At 43.5% G+C, this 19,931-nt stretch overlaps 1 protein-coding gene across 1 annotated transcript in view; it reads right to left on the minus strand.

Annotated features, from left to right (window-relative positions):
• Positions 1-684: 684 nt before the first annotated feature.
• The window catches only part of C2H3orf52 (chromosome 2 C3orf52 homolog), a 32,627-nt gene continuing 13,380 nt past the window's right edge, over positions 685-19,931 (minus strand). The window contains exons 3-6 of the mRNA XM_005548179.4: positions 17,064-17,191; positions 9,320-9,390; positions 5,799-5,980; positions 685-2,270 (exon numbers count right to left, since the gene is read on the minus strand). Of these exons, the coding sequence (XP_005548236.2) occupies positions 2,266-2,270; positions 5,799-5,980; positions 9,320-9,390; positions 17,064-17,191 (386 nt within the window). The 3' untranslated portion in view covers positions 685-2,265. The remainder of the gene's footprint in view (positions 2,271-5,798; positions 5,981-9,319; positions 9,391-17,063; positions 17,192-19,931) is intronic.

Genomic DNA, 19,931 nt, shown 5'->3' on the forward strand with positions numbered 1-19,931 from the left:
TGGAATTTTTGTTGGCGGAGGAATAGGAGCGGGTTCTGCCAATATGGCTGTTGCCATTCTATCCATATCTAAGTGACATCCAGAGAAGAGCAGTTTTTCTTCTCAAATCCTTCAATTTTTGAAACCTCACTATGTACCAGGCATGATGCTCATCATGATGTTGCGTGATGAGCAGTAGATTTATCTCCTATAGCAGAAAGTGCATTTGCAAGTGACATTTTCTTTCAAACACCACCAAATATGTTAGTCACAAAGGTTAGTTTTTCCATACCATTTGGGCAGGAAAGTCGAACCTATGGAAAGTCCTCTCTATGACTTGCAAGTGGTCAAAACCCAAGACAAGGTACTTGCATCTTGGTGCTTTCCAAAGAAGAAGGGAAGAACAAAACCAAATCCTGCCTCCAGATATGAACAGGCCGTTCCTTCAAGTCCAAGCCCTTTCAGATACCAAGTCCTGCCACAGAGGACCTCAGAGAAAGAGGAGGGGATGGCCTCTGCCTGCTCTTGCTGGAACAGAGAGGAGAACCCAGGCCGCCCCCGCAAAACTTGGCTTGATCTTATTCACCCAGAAGAGGAAGCTGCCCTAAGGGAAATGAAAAGATGATGTTCAACACCATTTACTGCAAGAAACAAACAAACAAACGAAAACCCAGCCCAAAGCTCAGCCAATCGGAATGCAACAACACAGATGCAAAAATAATTTATTGTAAATGTTTTTAAACCATTCTCCATTAAAATGTTTCATTATTTTCTACAAAATACAACTACACTAAGGTTCACATTTGACATGTAAAAAATAAAGAGGAAGAAGAGAAATCCACTAGTTTCACTAGTTTAAGGAACGATCACTAAAATGAGACAATGATCTATAGTATATGCATCTTCTAGTTAAATAAGAAAGCAAATTCACATTATCCAGAGTCCTGGGTCATAAAGAACTCAAGTCAAATCTAGTCTAAGGCAGACACTAGCTCGTGCCCACACACAGCTGCCTTTCACACTGACTTTAACCCAGGGCTGATTTAACTGACAGACGACATGTCTCACGATACAGCACAAAACTCTTTCTCCTGGTAAATTTCTTTTCCCAACAAAACAAACACTCGGTTCCCTCACAACAGGCAATTCTGTATCTGTAGACAATCAATACAGTCACTAATATTCCTTCTACCCCCCAAATAGCTGGCAAAAGCTTCCAACATTTTATTTTCAAAGAAGAGTGGTTCTTCCTGTATCACAACCATCTGTAACAGGATACACAATCATTGCCTGAAGACACTGAGTCCTACAGGAACGTTTGTAGCACTGGGCAACAAAAAGCCAATGTGTAATATCCAGAGCAGATGTTAAACAGCCTTAATGATTCCCTAATGGAGGTTTCTAAAAATATACATGGAGTGACTATCCAAAGTGATAGTAGTATGCTCAAAAGTCACAGGGACCCATATTTCCAAAAAGCGTGTTCAGGAATCACAGGAACAATGAGGAGTGGCAAAATAATAAAGAAACACACAGCTCCCATCTGTAGCTAGCTATATATACAGATCTCAAAGTAACGTTGGTGGTGTGCCTAGGGCTGGTTGGCTGAGATACTCAGGTACAGGTCATGGAAGTAGACACAGAACCACACTGCTGAGGTCTTCTGAAGTGGCTTCCTTTTCTTCACAGCCTGGCTTTGAGGTAGATCAAAACGAATGGTGGGAAGGGAGAAGGGTGATTTCAGTGAATGATTGGCTTAGTCTTCCTAACCTGGCTGCCCGCCTCTCCCTGCTTTACCAGCTCATGCTTATGCGATCCCACCTAAAAGAAGGCAGTGCACCGCTGCACTAAAGAAAAAGTAGCCCAGGTGGGTGGGGTGCTTCAAGGATAGCAGTGAGCCATGATTGCACCACCGCACTCCAGCCTAAGCGACAGAACAAGACACTGTCTCAAAAAACAAAACAAAACTAAACTAAAACTAAAACAAAAAACAGAATACCAGTGACCTCCCACAGGGGGATGTACCCGATGACCCTATCGCCCCCACCCTAGCTGGCTTCCTGCCTTTGTTAAGACTGGACCCAGCTGAAGCGGTGCTTGGGAGCTGTTTTACTGGGCTTGGAGCCAGCCTGCAGAATCAGGAGAGAAAGGAGTCTCCATCCCTCTGGTTGTTGCTGGTGCTTCTGTATTAATCCACAGAATCTTTTCTGCAAAACAGAGTGAATTCCCTTCATCTCCAGGACAGGGTGGAGCACTGCTTTCAGACACAGACCAACCTCCATCACCTCATTCTAAAAAGAAAACACAGATGAACAAAAGTTACTGATTTTTAAAAACATTATTAAATGCTTAGGTTTTTATTTCATTTCATTGAATTTTAACATAAAATCTTAGATAAAATTGCAAGGTTTATAAATTCCTAACAGAGGAAATTTAGTCTTCAGTCCACACACACACACACACAAACCACTCTGAATACATGTCAAAAGGCAAATCACATTTATTGTTCATTGCTTATTTGTTTGGGTAGGATGCATGAGAAATAATTTTGATGATGTGGTTTTTGGGTGCTGAGGACATTTTAACATCCAGTCTCTTTTCATAATCTAACCATAAACTCTAAAATTTCCATTTTTAAAACATGTACAATATACTGTGAGAAATTCTGATGAGAGAAATGATGTGAACCCTAAGGGGCAGGTGCAGGTACAGATGCAAAGCCCTAAACAGACATGACACAGGGGAAGCCCGCCGGGGTCTACAGGAGTCCAGCCTCACCACCACTGACAGGACTGACAAGATTCACTATTCTCCCTAGCTGGCGCTTTTTCCTCTTCTCTCTCACAAAAATCCTGGTTTTGTCCTTTTTCCCTACTCAGTCTACTAGCTGACTCCTTCCCATGTGAGAACATACCAAGTACCTCCTCTGTGTCCAAAGTAACTCAGGATGCTGACCTTTCCTTTGACCTTTGTAAAATAGACTTTCCCCTCTTAGCCCACGGCCCCACTCATCTAGGAGGTGAAGAAGATCAAAGACAGGGAAGGGTGAGGGACGATGGACTTAAAAAATTCCTTTATCGTGATATTTTAAGGAAAGTTTTTATTTTTATAAGGCATCCAAATATGCATGCAGTCAGGTCAAAATAATCGCCGTATTTCCAAATTAGAGAATAAGAAGCAAACACACAAAAACCCCTCAGGAATCCAAATTACAACCTAATTTCGGATTCTGCTTCTAAAGTGCACATATTCAAACCCCAAATGGACCATAGGCTGGCCTCAGGGAAATACTCGGAATCCCTGAAATTGTCTGTACAATTTTGTGTTGTGGGGAGAGGTATGTACATTTTTTTTTTCCCTGGGGAGAAGGTACACGGCTGCCTTCAGATTCTCTAAGGGGCAAACAAACCAAACAATGTTAAGAATCTTTGCTCTTTGAAGACTGAGAACATTACCATTGTGGGAAACTAGTTGCCCAGCTAATCACAGGGCGGGGGTGGCAATCCCCCAAGCCCACAGCTCACGTGCACGGGGAAACTGGCGAAAGAACTCACTCCATCCCTCTTGGTCCCTCCAAGGGCCCTGGGCCTCTCCCTGACACATCTTCCCTGTCTCTAGAGTTTGCCTCTGCGCTCATCCCCCATCTGCCTGCCTGCCTGCGATGAGTCCCTCTTCTTCTTTCCCTATTTCCCAGCTGCTTCTCTGTGTACCCTTCCCTTTCAGAGGGCAGTGACACTTACATTCTGAAAACATAAAATGGCTCAAATATTGCACATTCATGCTCTGGAAAGTGGGACATGGGGTCACAGAAAACCCCACATTTTCTCAGCATGTCCCATCAGAAGAAACATCTGAGAGAAAGAGTGCAACTTCCAGAAGAGCAGAGACTTTGTTCCACTCATAGCTGCTTCCCCAGCGCCTGCTGGAGCACCGAGCCCTGGGGAAACAGCTGAGTCTCTTTGGCCAAGCTCAGGGTCTTCTGGGAGCCCTCCTCAGGCCTCATAAGCAGCCTGCCCTTTATCCTGTGTTGTATGAACCTCTCAGCCTCGGAAGCCTCTTAAACCTTTCCTCAGACCTCTGCCCACCTCCCTGGCCTCCATTTGGAAGGAGTCAGTAACAATTTTTGCAAGGGGCCTAAGAAAATCAAGACCAACCACAGCACAGCAGCAGCCCCCACAGGCATCGCAGGCCTCTTTACACAGGAGGAGGCTGAAGGTTTGTGGTTTTTTTGTTTGTTTATTGGTTTGTTTGTTCTTTTGAGACGGAGTTTCGCTCTTGTCACCCAGGCTGGAGTGCAATGGCGCAATCTCGGCTCACCGCAACCTCTGCCTCCCGGGTTCAAGCGATTCTCCTGCCGCGGCCTCCCAAGTAGCAGGGATTACAAGCACTCACCACCATGCCCGGCTAATTTTTGTATTTTTAGTAGAGGTGGGGTTTCACCATGTTGGCCAGGCTTGTCTCAAACTCCTGACCTCATGTCATCCACCTGCCTCAGCCTCCCAAAGTGCTGGGATTACAGGCGTAAGCCACCGCACCTGGCCTTTTTTTTTTCTTTTTAAAATTACTGTAATTGGGGCATAACCTCTTCACTCCACACACATATATTGTCTGCCTGACCCACAGACACACTTTATTCAGGATGCTCTGTGAGGAGGATCTCCATTTATGAGACATTTCCAGTGAGCTAAATTTGGCCTTCTGAATGGCATTCTTAAGAACTGTTTTACATAACATTCTGCCTTCTTAGGCCAACATTACTCTTGCCTCTCATCCTCAAGAAACAGTGTCATCATAATAAACACCTTGTCTTGTACTATGCACTAACACGTGTGCTTTTAACCCCCTGTTCCATGCTTTTGATTCTAGACCGTTAATGCACCTGCTGCCAACCACAACTACTTCTAATTTGCCTTTCATTCATTCAACTAGTATTTACTGAGAACCTACTAAAGTGGAGAAAGTGATTCTGATGGACTGTGGATGAGAACATAAAATATTCAAGATTGTTGGCATTATGGGCTAAATAAGAGCAAACAAGCCTCTGAGCCAGGTATCAGAAACTGAGATCAGCAGCAAAGGCCAGAGCTTCACTACAAAGCAATGGAAGGACATTTTGAGGGCCTGAAGCCATTTGGCCTTCTGACCTTCCTTTCTGCCAGGTTTTGTTCCGAGGGTTAAAAGTTCTCATATTCCGATAAATGGGGTGTTTGTTACATTTATTAAACAACATATCTATTTCCTTGTTCTGTTCTTAATTTTAAAAGTTGACGAGTAAATTTGTCATAATTTTCTAAGGAAAGGAATAAACTTGTCCCTATTAATTTCTTAATGGTCTCAGTGGCCTTCAACAGAAAAAGAAATAGGTTCCCCATATTAAGATACTCTGAGCAATTTAGCTGTATCATTTATTTCAAATTCTTCAATTCTTACTTCTCTTGGGAAACCAGTGTCTCCATAAAGTTTGCTAATCATGTTGTAAAGTAGGATACAGGGCTTAGAATGTGGGTGAACTGCATGAGGAAACATGTAGCAATGTTCATCTTTATGGTTGAATTATCTTTTCCATAACTGTTCCCCAACTACACTGTGTAATCATGGAGGGCACGGACTGTGTAGCCTCCACAGAGAGGGGAACATCACCTCACAGCAACACCATGCGCTGAGGGGACGAGTGAAGAAATGAAGAGTCTGACACAGTACCAAGTCACCAAAGTTCCCAAATCGAACCAAACCAATCTGACTCAATTGGTCTGAGTCACCTCCAATCTGGTTCACCTGTTTATCATCACAACTCTGACTTCTTTACTTGCTCTACTTACCAGAGAGCAAGAGGGATGCTGGATCAAGCCCCAGACTCTCACAACCAGGTAGGTTCTCATCATGGAAATCCTGTAGCAAAATGCCCAGCACCAACTCCTCACTCATCATATACTTCATAACATTTTCATCATCTGATGGAACCCCAAACTGCAGGTGGTAGGTTACTGTGGCATTTTCACCACTGAAAGGCAAACCAGAGACATTAAAGCATAGACAGCATCACACTACAACTCAAGAAATGAACTTAAGCAATAACTTTTTTTAAAGTTTTGCATGTTCTTCCAGTACAAAATAGCAAAGAATGTTCTGTCCTGGAAGAACATAGTGTCCTGTAAGAATCCTTTTCCACAGATTCATCACAAAAAGTTGAGGTGATCCTAACCGCCTCCTTCCACCTAGTACCCATCCTCTAGGAATCCACTGGGAGAGGCCATCAGAGGGAGAGGTGCAGCCCATCTCCGGTCAAGATGCTGAGAAGATCCCAAGCTTCGCCCATCATCTGTTCCAACCCCAGCCTTCATCCCTCGAGGCAAGCCAGGGAAGCCTCCCCTTTTCTCCACACACATTCCTTCTTCATGTTCTCAGCATTGCCCCCACAAAGGTGTGCCAGGGATCTTTAGTTTAATCAGTTCTTTATTTGACCTATGAAAATGTTTAAGGCACAGCCAAAGCTTCCTACCTGGGTCCAGACCTTCTGAATGTTGGCAGAGACCACCCTGCGTATCAGCAACAAATCAGGCTTCCCTGGTTTGTCCCCAAAGTGAGAAACTTTTCTGTCCCATTTCCAGAGGCCCCTAGGGCAAGATAACCAAGCCCTGTAACTCTCAGTAATGGGACCTAAGGAAAGGGAATTTTCATCTTCCTAGAACATTTTTTCCTATTTCCAAAATAAAAATAATCAAGGGTTACCCTCCATTAATTAGTGTCTAATGCTACTCTTTAAATGCTACTTCAATATTTAGTTTATTCGTAGTTATCCTATTACTTTGGTTCAAGATGGGCCAGATTAAGAACCAGCAATAAAATAACGAGCAGAAGGCCACATCGGAGACTATGACCTTGGGGAAGTTTTGCAGATGCTCCAGGCCCATTAGTGTGAATCAGGCCACTGCCCCTGCTAAGGACAGGCAAAGAGCTCCCTCTTCTGGCCACAGGTCACACAGGCCGCTATTCTTGGATCTTACACGGTGGCTGACAATTGAGTTATAAACTCTGCTACAGCTGGGAGATGTGCCAGATCCTGCAGATCAGATGAATAATGGAGAGTCAGGACTCTCAAGAAACTCATAGTTTCAAGGATGCCCTACAGGAAGGCCGAAAAATGCACTTTCAAACTGCAATCCAGCTACTCTAGTTTGCAGGTGTCATAACTTGTTCCCTGAGCTCTGCCCTCTAATTATCGCTAATGAGGATCAACACCTACACAGCCAGCCACCCTGCATTCCCAGGGGCAGGACTTGGGCTGGCTAATGGAGAGGGCCAGAGTCTGACCTTCAGAAGACCAGGTCAGAAGCTGAATGGGAAAATCAGGCCACCTAGCCTGGCCTGGCCAGCCCATCCTAATCCCCCATGGCAGGTCACAGGGTAAATTTATGTAAGGCTGAATTCTGAGAAAAGAGCAATTTTCAGGGCCTTTCCCCCAGCTGCCCACCACTGGAGTGAGTCTAGCAGCCAATAAGCCGAAGGGCATTTTTCTAGGTTCTAGTTGGGCTAGTCCAGGGCTGAGGTCACGATGCCCCTGTAAACACAAATGCATGTGCCGAGGATTTAGCCGCCTTCCACCCATGTGCAGCAGCACCTTTTGGGAAGCAATGGCTTTTCTTCCTCAATTCAATACTTTAGAACCCCTGCCTGGACGTCTTGAAACAAAGTGAGGAGATGTCACCATAAGTATCATGTACATTGGGTCTGTTTTGTTTTGTTTGAGTCTCTCTGTGTCACAGGCTGGAGTGCAGTGGTGCGATCTCGACTCACTGCAACCTCTGACTCCCTGGTTCAAGCGATTCTCCTGCTTCAGCCTCCTGAGTAGCTGGGGTTACAGGCACGCGCCATCATGCCCAGCTAATTTTTGTATTTTTAGTAGAGACGGGGTTTCACTATGTTGGCCAAGATGGTCTCAATCTCCTGACCTTGTGATCTGCCTGCCTCGGCCTCCCAAAGGTCTGGGATTACAGGCCGGAGCCACCATGCCCAGCCCTTTGGGAGTCTTTAAAGAAGGAGATCAAAGGCAGCCTGCACCATATGTATCTGTAGGCTTCAGGTCTGTTTGGCCCCACACCATAGTGCTACCTACCACCTGCTTTATGTGCCTCCCCTCCCAGGTCTGCTAATATTAGGGTTTGGAGAACTTATAGTTTGAAAGGGGACTCTTAATATAATATAACTTTTGATGGTCATATTCCAGAGACATCTCAGGCATCATGGATAATGAAGCTTTGATGTAAATTTTAAGTCATCTCCAATAGTCCCAATGATGTAAAAGGATAATAAACTGACTTCACACACATATATCCTAATGCCTACATCTCAAGAACATTAAAGATGAGGAGGAAATTAAAAAAATAAAAAATACATATGGGTGTGTATATCCTATGTGTGTGTGGTATCTGTGGTGCCTATAATAGATACATGAACAGAAGTAATTACACTCAACTCTTGACAGCTATTAACTCCATGGAAGGGAATGGCATTAGTTATTGGTAGTGGCAGTGGAGAAGAAAGGAGACAGAAGGTAGGCTTTTCCTGTGCATACCTCTTTATGTCTTCTTCTTCTTCTTTTTTTTTTTTGACAGAGTCTGGCTCTGTCACTCAGGCTGGAGTGCTCTGGCGCAATCTCAGCTCACTGCAACCTCCCCTCCCGAATTCAAGAGATTCTCCTGCCTCAGCCTCCCGAGTACCTGGGATTACAGGCACCTACCACCGCACCTGGCTAATTTTTGTATTTTTAGTAGAAGGGTTTCACCACGTTGACCAGGCTAGTCTTGAACTCCTGACCTCAAGTGATCCGGCTGCCTTGGCCTCCCAAAGTGCTGGGATTACAGGCATAAGCCACAACACCCGGCCCCTCTTTACATCTTTAATACTAAACAAGGAGAATATACTCCTGTATTACTTGTGCTCCTCAGAAGCAAATGCCTATACACCTATACATAGATTATATCACTCATATCACAGCATTACCTGAGATCTATTTCTACTTCTACCCTTAGCTTATTTGAGCATTCATTGTTGAACAGGAATCATTTACCTGGGACTGGCTTTTCCTCTATTCTGTGTGACCCTGGTCGAATCATACCATTAATCTGGTCTTCTTTTTTCTCATTTGTAAAATAAGGGAGTCAAGCCTGTTGGTATAAAAGACCTTCCTAGCACTGACATTCTGTGATTTCTGTGATTCTATTATGGGTTCCCTTCATGCTCTGAGGCTCTGGGAAGCCCTGCTAGGTAAATGATGAAGGGTGGGGTGGGGGGGATCTCTTTCCAGAGAAAGAGAGCAAAATGTAATGTTCCACACTCTTACCTGAAGTCCACTATTTCAACTGAAGTAAAATAACGACTCAGAGAGGGCGATGTACTGTACACATCAGTGAGCTAAAACAAACAGAAGCAAATTAAACCACACACATTACTGACAGATTATATTACACAACACCTGACAAAGCAAAACTACTTCTATGGCAGAGGAGATTCCATTCTAGACTGGAATCAACTTATCTGGAAGCTCTGGATCAAGAAATAGGAAGGTTTGAGCCTACCATAAACCAAAACTCAAGTTAACGCTACTTCAAAAGAACCACATTTATAAGGACCAAATGACTCAGCTTCTCTCAGAAGTTGCACTGGCACCCTGTGGCCTTGGTGGTGAGAATGTCAGCAGCTGGAGCCCACACAGACCTCACAGACCATAGGAAGGAGAGAAGACCCCAAAATGGCTGCTGGACAGCAGCAGCACAGACCACTTAGCACCTGGGACATTGCTTAGCCAGGGCTTCTTTCTCCCTTCTCCAGAGCTTCAGCATAAAGACAAACAGCCATGCTAAGCCACGGGTCTAGCACATCCCCTGGACAAAGAGACAAACAGGGGAATTGCAAAAATACGGAGGCTTTATTTTATGCATGAAATATTGCAAGCATCATAAAAAATAATGACACCTGTGTTTCCACTACCTAGCTTTCGTGTCTTCACAGTTTGCTATATTGGGTTTGGCCCTTTAATTTAAGAAACAAAATAAAGCTAAAATGACCCCTACATACCATTCAGCTCCTCCTCTCTCTCTTCCTTAGTACTAACCATCATTCTGAAGCTGGCATGCATCCTTTCCTTGCATATTTTAACAAATTGCTACTTATTTATGTAATCATAACAAAATATAATTTGTGTTTTTATTCAAACAAAAGGCACCATATTCTACAAAGTCTTCTAAACCTTGCTTTTTTTCACCAAAATTACATTTAAGATTTATTCATAAAATAAGTCTCAATAAAAGGCATTTACCTAACTCCTGCATAGATTCGTTTAAATAAGTATACCAGCTTATCCATTCCCCTACTGATGATCACATGCACTATTACCAGTTTCCCCCTATTACAACCTATGCTGAAGCAAGCATCCTTAATTTCTCTGTGCATCTCTTCTTGGGCACGCAGGAGTTTCCAATGGGCATATGCCAAGAAAAGGAAGTGTTGGGTTCAAGGGTAGGTTCATCTCCAACTTCACAAAATTGCTCTCCCTGTCCCATCCCTCCCAGCAATGTATACATATCCATTTGCCACATCCTTACCAGCACTTAGTGTTACCAAACTTAAATTTTTTCCACTCTGAGGAGTATAAAATAGTGCTGCACGTTATTTTAATCTGTACCGCCTCACTTACTAGTGAGGTTGAACATCTTTTCATATGTTTATTAACTCTGGGACTTCTCATCTCTGAATTTCTCACTCATTTCCTTTCTTTCCCTTGGCTTATCTATCTTTTTCTCATCTAGCTGAAATGGTTAGTTTTATATTCTGGATACTAGTTGGTGATATTATGTTACACACATCTTTTTCCAGGCATTGAGTAGTTGTGTTTCAGAGGTCTGAATCCTAAACTAGTAGTACTCAGGAACATGTGCCATCCCCAGCTACCGCCATTATGGCTTAATGACCTATTACTTTATTCAATAACAAGCAGTCAAACATACAAAAACAGCAGTGCCCTAGGGAGAGCTCACCTTGCTTCCCCTCAACTCTGAATGGAATGTCAAGGACGCTGCACTTCCACAATACACTCCCATTTAATTCAACATGTACAACCCATCTCTCAAAGAGAGAACAAAAGATGAGAGTGCCTGCTATTTCTGCTCTTCTAATCTTGTCATTATTGTCGTGATCTTTATAAAAACCTGGCATAACAGGCATTAAAACATGTCTCCCCTTTTTACTGGAAAATAAAACAGTACTCCATTCCATGAGATGAAGAAAACCTGTCCCAGGTCACTCTGCTAGTAAATGGAGAAGCCAACATTCAATCCTACGTGTTATGAACAGTAAAAACCAGCTTCTTCCCATCTGACCACACTACCCAGTGAAGATGAAATGGATATATATACAATGAAGGAAACTGTCTCCTGAAGAAGAAAATGACTGGGTCGTTGTACAGCTCTTAAGTCCCAAAGCACAGGATATTGCCGATAGGCTGACAGCCATTTAAAAAACTCAGGAAGTAGGAAAGCAGCTTTCACAGGAATGCTGTGATGGGGAGGAGAATGAGGATGCCGTAGAGGAGGATCTTTTCAAGCACCAATGTCAAGCACTCACGTCTCTCTCTTCCTTTTGGACTGAGCTTCCTATGGCAGGGGTGATATCTATCCTTCCTTCCAGTCTTCTCTGCTTCCTCCTTCCCTTCCTTCCTTTATTAATCTCTAGGGCCCAGCACAGTGTTTTGCACACAAGGGCTTTCAGCAAAATTTTTAAGTTAAAATTTTAAGGTAACATATGGAGTGGTAGACTAGATCACTTTTTGTGTTCACTTAGATTCTTTTTGATCATGCTCCTCTGCTGTACTTAGGACATATTTATATTTGGGGAGCTGTTAGTCACACTGTCCACTTTGGGTCCAAAGAAGTGAAATAGGGAGGTTCCTCAACCCTTAGTCTGGTGTCTCCCACACAATGTCTACGGGGCTTGGTGCAAACTGAGCAAGGAGCTCAGCGAGTTGATTAGCTGAGTCTGATGCGGTGGCTAATTAGAGACCAGCTTCCAGAATAAGAGAGGTGCCATCATTAGCTCCTAACCCATGCACAGGGTGTGCTGGTTCGCATGTAACTAACACGCTGGCTTAAGCAGAGTAACAGCCCCAACCCTGAGAGGAAAAAACTGTGGCAATGACGCCTGGCAGGACCTGTGTTTAGAAAAGCCAAGGGAAAGGGCATAAAGTTCCAATACTGTGATATAATAAAAATACATATACGTTTAGTCTCTGCCCCAGTTCCTGGCACAGAATTCCTAAAACCCTTGTTACTTCCTGAGTGACAGGGGTGCCGGGTACATCTTTTACTCTAACATTTGATCTTTACCCCAGCTCCTGACACAGACCTGCTCCTAAATCTCTTGCAGTTTCCTGGGTTATAGGAGTGTCTTTATTTCTGATGAGGCAACTCTTGGTGGGCTGCTGGATGGGAGCTGATCATCAGAAACACCAAGCCACAGCTAGAAGCTTGGAACTTTCAGCCAGTGTGGTGGAGTGGGATGGTGCACGCCTGTAATCCCAGCTACTCGGGAGACTAGCAGGGAGAATCACTTGAAGCCAGGAGCTTGATATCAGCCCACGCAATATAGTGAAAACGGTCTCGAGAAAAAAAAAAAGAAGAAGAGGAAGAAATCTGAAGCTTTTGGCCCCACCTCCACCCCCATCCTCCAGAGGGGAGAGAGGCTGGAGAGCAAGTTCTCTCCAGCATAATAATGCATAATAATCCATCATGCCTATGTGATGAAATCTCCATAAAAATCCCTAAAAGACAGCGTTTGGAGAGCTCCCAGGTGGCTGACCACATTTACAGGGAGGGTGGCACACTTGAAAGGACATGGACACCCACGTTCCGTCCCACATGTCCATCCTATGTACCTTTTCATCTGGCTTTTGATATGCTCTATTCTCTACAGTGTACCCATAAATGTAATGCTTCCCTGAGCTCTGTGAGTCATTCTAGCAAATGATCAAACCCAAGGCAGGGGTTTTGGAAACCTCGGATTTGCAGCTGGTTGGTCAGAAGCACAAGTGACAACCTAGACTTGTAACTGGCATGTTAAGTGAGGGAAGTTTTGTGGGGCTGAACCCTTAAACTGTGGGGTCTGCACTTACTCCAGGCAGATCACGTCAGAATTGAACTGGATTGTAGGATACACAGCTGGTGGCAGATAATTGGTTGGTGTGGGAAAAAAAAACACACATGTGGCCACAGAAGTGTTCTGCATTGAATGTGGGTATGGAGAAAAAAATAGTTTTTCCTCCACAAATACTCACTTCCATTTACCTTTTATATCCATAAACTTCTGGAAGTTGACCTAATGGAAGAAAGGAGTTATTGACCTGACAAGAAGACAGGAATACATTTAGGTGCTAATTTTTGTTCCTGAGCATATTTGGTTGGGGAATGAAGGGCAGGAATCTGTCACTTCACTATGCCTTACTTTGATCATGTGTAAATAAGATAATTCTTTTTTTTTTTTGAGACCGAGTCTCTGTTGCCCAGGCCAATGGCGCCATCTGGGCTCACTGCAAGCTCCGCCTCCTGGGTTCATGCCATTCTCCTGCCTCAGCCTCCCAAGTAGCTGGGACTACAGGTGCCCGCCACCACGCCTGGCTAATTTTTTGTAGTTTTAGTAGAACCGGGGTTTCACTGTGTTAGCCAGGATGGTCTCAATCTCCTGATCTCGTAATCTACCCGCCTTAGCCTCCCAAAGTGCTGGGATTACAGGCATGAGCCACCGCGCCCGGCCCGATATAATTCTTTTAAAATGTTTCTCAAGTTATTTTTATGTAATCTCATTTGCACCTGAGTTAAACAGAGAAAGTGCACTGATTTCTACTTATCAGAGAAGAAACTGGCTCAAAGAAATCTGTGGACCCACTGCAGGCATCAATGTCAGTCCCTGTTCCTTTGCCACTACCTACTGATGAGCCCAAAATACCCGGAGAATTTCCTCGTGTCTGACTCCGTGCAAGAGATACGGTTGTAAGATGAAAAATGAACATTCATTTATGTAGGGAGAAGATAGAGAAATCAGACTGTTACTGTGTCTACATAGAAAGAAGTAGACATAAGAGACTCCATTTTGTTCTGTATTTGAGATGCTGTTAATCTGTAACCCTACCCCCAACCCTGTCCTTGCAAGAGACAGGTGCTGTGGTGACTCAAGGTTTAATGGATTTAGGGCTGTGCAGGGTGTGCTTTGTTAAACAAGTGCCTGAAGGCAGTATGCTTGTGAAAAGTCATCACCATTCTCTTAATCTCAAGTACCGGGGGACACGTACACTGCCAAAGGTCACAGGGACCTCTGCCTAGGAAAGCGAGGTGTTGTCCAAGGTTTCTCCCCATGTGATAGTCTGAAATATGGCGTCGTGGGAAGGGAAAGAAAGACCTGATCGTCCCCCAGCCTGACACCCGTGAAGGGTCTGTGCTGAGGAATTAGTAAAAGAGGAAAGAAGGCCTCTTGGCAGTTGAGATAGAGAAAGACATCTGTCTCCTGCCCATCCCTGGGCAATGGAACGGCTTGGTGTAAAACCTGATTGTGTGTTCTATTTACTGAGATAGGAGAAAACTGCCTTAGGGCTGAAGGTGGGACTTGCTAGCAGCAATGCTGCTCTTTGTGCACTAAAAAGGTTTATGGAGATGTTTACATATGCATATCAAGGCACAGCACTTTTCCTTAAACTTATTCATGTCACAGAGATCTTTATTTATATGTCTTACTGCTGACCTTCTCCCTACTATGATCCTATTGTCCTGCCACTTCCCCTTTTCTAAGATGGTAAAGATAATGATCAATAAATACTGAGGGAACTCAGAGACCTGTGCCGGCATGGGTCTTCTGTGTGCTGAGCGCGGTCCCCTGGGCCCACCTTTTCTTTCTCTATACTTTGTTTCTGTGTCTCACTTCTTTTCTCAAGTCTCTCAATCCACCTAACGAGAAGCGCCCACAGGTGTGGAGGGGCAGGCCACCCCTTCATTCACCTTTGAAATAGACAGTCCACTCTGCAACAGGTGACACATGTGGATGCTGACTCCTCTTATTTCTGCTCAGCAAATGCAAAACCTCTCCATTAAAAAAGCAGCCAAGAGGAAAGTAGCAAGAAGCTTCTCACTCAACAGCTTGCCCCAGGAAGCAGGTGGAAGGAAAGGAGAAAAGGGAGCTGAAGATAAGACATAAATGAAGAGACTTCCGGGACTCGAAGGAAAGGGTGGCGGGGGTGAGGGATAAAAGACTACAAATTGGGTACAGTGTACATTGCTCAGGTAATAGGTGCACCAAAATCTCAGAAATCACCACTATGGAACTTATTCACGTAACCAAATACCACCTGGTCCCCCAAAACCTATGGAAGTAAAAAATAAAAATAAAATGAATAAATTTAAACAACCTAAAAAAATTTAAAGACATAAATGAAGAGAAGGAGGAAGAGAAACCTGGAGTAATCATCACAGGATACAAACTCCTGTGATAAAAGAAGCAATTACATCTCATGCATGGGTACCCAGAAACTGACTTGAATGTGACCTCAATGGAATCGCCTCTTCAGGAGCTTTTGTAGGAATCAAATCGAATGGAAGTTAAATAGCACTCACACCATTCAACCTAGCAATGGCAGAGAAGAATCTAATGGAGGCCAGGCTGTTCTTGCCCAGATTTTCTTATCAAAATTTCTGGGTCTGGCTGTGAACCACCCTGTCTTTGACAGGATGATTGGGATGCTCCACCCAACCCTCCTACTCTGGCTGCAGAGCTTCCGTCTTCCACAGAGGGTTCATTCTCCTGGGTTTCTCACGCCATGACTGACACCGTCATCCATCTGCCCAATCACTCAACCAGAGCCTGGAGTCACGCTCTCCTCACCACCACCCAATCAGTCACGGACTCTTGTTGAGTGAGAATACCTCTTAAATCTCATGCAAATCTTCCTTATTTTCCTGACACTGCCCTAGTTCAAGCCTCCCTCGTTTCCCACCTGGACTATTGTAACACCTTCTAACTGATCTCTTCCTCCTGGCGTTCTCCATCAAAAAAGGCTAAAAGGAAAAATCTAACTGTGTCAATCTGCTGATTAAAATATTTTGGTGCCTTACCGAAGAGTGGGAAAGCCTTCGTGACCTGACCCCTGCCTTCCTTTTTAGCCTCATCTCTGCAAGCCGTCACCACAAAGCACGGGAAGGCCACAGTACATACTATGCAGATCCTTCAGTGTCTCAGGCTTTTTTATTTAGAACATTCCTATCTCATTTCAAAACTAATCCTGAGCATCACTTCACTTAAGAGGCCTTTCGTGCCTTCATCTCCACCTCAGGTAGCTCAGATGCCCCTCCTTTGCCATTGTAAAACACACTAGAACATATCACACTGTTATAAAACTATCTTTTTAGTCACTTCCTGTACTTGGACTGTGAGACCACTGAAGGCACAGACAATGTGGCCCTGGCACTTGGCATGCTGTCTAGCACATCGCAGACCCTCAATGAATACTACAGGTTGAATTCAATATAGGACCTGAGGGAGTAAAAAGAACAGTGTCCCCCAGCATTTATGTAGCTGGAGGCCAGGACTCTTCCCTCTGGCTTTGCACTACAGTAAAGACATGTACTTATATTTTAACAAAGTTTTATTCTAGGCTCAGGAGAATACACGTGCAGGTTTGCTATATAGGTAAACTCGTGTCATGGTGGTTTGTTGTACAGTTTATTTTGTCACCCAGGTACTAAACCTAGTACCCAATAGTTATTTTTTTTTCTTCTGTTCTTCTACCTCTTTCCACCCTCCACCGTTAAGTAGGCCCCAATGTCTGTTCCTCTCTTCGTGCCCACGTGTTCTCATCATTTAGCTCCCACTTGTAAGTAAGAACATGTGGTATTTGGTCATAAAATATATTTATAAGCATCATTTTCTGCTAAAATCCAGACAAAGAATCCCAAATTGAAGTTACTTACTCTATAGCTCTATGCCAATTATTCTAGCAGAACTCATACTCTAATGTCAATAACTCCTCAGGCAAGTACATAAGATGGAATTACCTTTTCGGTGAGCAGGTGAGGCAATTCCTCTTCAGCAACACACTCCTCTGGAATCTTTAGCATGACCAAGAATGTTTTATTTGATGATAATTCAAGTATTTCATTTTCATCTTCATCAACATAAGTTACTAAAGAGAGTAGGGGAGGTGGAAATGAAAAACACAAAAAACACCTGTATATAATAATCAACTTATTTATTCCATTGACTGCCATACTTGAACATAACTATGAGCATCAAGGGTAAAGGCTGAACACAGCAAGCAAGTATAAGCAGAAATGCTTTCTCCACTCAGTAAAATTGAGTAAAATACAGGGATTTGCCTCCATCAAAATAAAAAGTTTGTTTGTTTTATGGCAAAGGGGTCTCAGATTCCAATGAATACAGACTGGGGAAAGGGCCAGAGGGAGTAGGAAGAATATGAACTTCCTTATTAGACTGAACCTGCAGCTTAGCTAGGTACACAGGTGTCAAGGCAGGTACTGGGAGACGGTAGTGGGTGGGGATGAACAATGAGTGATGGAGGACAGGAAGTGGGAACAAGCAACTGCATTGACTCACCTCCCAGTTCTGTGCTGGCAAAGACCACCATGAAGAAGTGACATCATCGACCCAAACAACAGAGGTGGGACTAGAAAATGAGCATGCAAGTCCATGTCTTGAAGTCTCCCCAGGAAGACAGAGGATGAGCATGAAGTCATCGCTCTAGACTATGTCTCACAGGACAGGTATGTTGACATGCTCTGCTTGCAGAAGGGAAGCTAAACTATACTCAGAGCCCCAGGGTGTGCACGAATTACGTTCCTGGGACAATTAGTTATGTGTTGCTGCTTGTGTTTAATGACTGCTATCTAATTGATTTTTAAGTAGTTGGAACTAAAGGAAAATCCCAAAGTGAGGATCCAGGCACCAGAAGCTGGCACTAGTGTGCTAATTATGCTCCCCTGGCTCCACGCCAGCCTCACCAGCTGGCCCCACACAGGAGACCACCTCTCTGGCCCTGAGAAAGGCATAGGTGGGAGGAAGCAGGTGCTTATATTGCCATAGACTTTAAGACCATAGTGGAATAAATTCAGTGTTTGTGATGGAAGGACAGGCAAAAAGGAGGAAGATTCCTGGTATTCCTGTTACTTATTCTGTGAGGACATCTGGAAATGTGAAGCATTTGGAGCAAGGAATGTGCAGAAAAGAGTTAATATAGCAGGCCTGGGATTGCTAGCATAAGAAAGGCCTCCTCGAAATTGGTCCTGGCTGGCGTCAGAGAACCTGGATTTTCCCCTGATGAGAGGGGCTCACTGTGCCTCAACGGTTTGTACAACGTGGCTAACATCTCCTTTCCTTTTGGGAGTCTGGATTTTTGGTGCATGGTAAGCAAAGGCTACGCATATGACCAACCCCCAGTGAAAACCTCAGGCACTGAATCTCTAATAAGCTTCCCTAGTAGATGAGATCTCACATGTGTTGTCATAGTCTATTGCTGGAGGAATTAAACAAGTCTGGTGCAACTCCACTGAGACAGGACACTTGAAAGCTTGCTCCTGGTTTTCTCTGGATTTTGCTGTAATTAATCATTTGATGTAATGTATCCTTTTGCTGTAATACATCAGTCATCAGTAGGACTGCAAGCTGAGTCCTGTGTATCCTCCTAGCAAATTGTTGAATCTAGGAATGATCTTGGGACCCCCAAACATACGAACATAGGGAATTATCCCTGCGTCCTTACTTGCTATAAGTCATGATATTATGTTGTATGATTTTTTTAAAAAAGTTATGCCTTCATAGCAAAAAACTTGCAAAGTACAGGAAATTGTAACAAAGCAAAGAAAAAAATACTAATAATCTTGCAATCGAGAGGGTTTTTTCCTCCTATACTTGATATTACATATTTGAGGTCTTAACAAATAGATAATTTATATCCTGATTTTTGTTGTTTGCTGCTATTATTGCTTACTTATCCTGATTGTTTTGTTGTAAACATATCAAAAGCCATTTCCCATGTGCTTAAAATTCCTTGCAAAGATTATTTTAACGGCTTCATAATAGGCTCGCCTATTTTCTTAAATATGACTTTTATCATTTTCAGCTTTCTACTTCTATAAATAATATTTCAATGGGTATCTTTGAGTTCTATACCCACCGTGTAGATTTCCATAACAGATGTCAATGCCTCTGAAAACAACAGGGGATGCCAAGAGGATAGATACAAGATTCAAATAACTGCTAAACTCAAGGACACTGAGAAGCGATACCAAGTGTGAAAACAGGCCTCCCATAATAGCTCTAATGACACATATTTAATGTGTATCATCCAAATCATGAATCTGTAACAAGACCTATCTAAATAGTTGTGTGTGTCAAAACAATAACAATAGTAACAACGACAGGTTTACCCAGTCAGGAGAGTTTTTATGTCACTAATGAGATAATCTGGGCTGTACTTATTCGTGTAGAAAAAACATATTTTTAAAAAATCACAAAAAAGTGTGTTGTATGTTGAAGGAACATGCAAACAGTTATTTGGCTAGAACATAAGAAATTAAGCTTGAGAGAGAGCCCTTAAATGCCAGATGCCTTCAAGGGGTAATGGAGTGTTGTTAAACATCTCCCACGAAGAAAGTAGAGGCCGGTGTTCAACGGAGGTTAATCGGGTGGTCATGGATGGGATAAAATGAAACCAGGAGAAATGAGGCAGAGAGGCCAACAGGCACAAGTTTGGAAAAGACTGATTTGACTGACAGCAGTGGGAACAAAAAGAAAAAATTAATGAGAAAGCCCAGGATAGTGGAAACAGAGCTGACTTTAAAGGTAGCCAGACTTAGTCTGAACTCCTGCTGGCTATTTGTTAGCCAGGTGACCTTGAGCAAGTCATT

Source organism: Macaca fascicularis, chromosome 2 (assembly GCF_037993035.2).
Source record: "Macaca fascicularis isolate 582-1 chromosome 2, T2T-MFA8v1.1".
Classification (NCBI taxonomy): domain Eukaryota; kingdom Metazoa; phylum Chordata; class Mammalia; order Primates; family Cercopithecidae; genus Macaca; species Macaca fascicularis.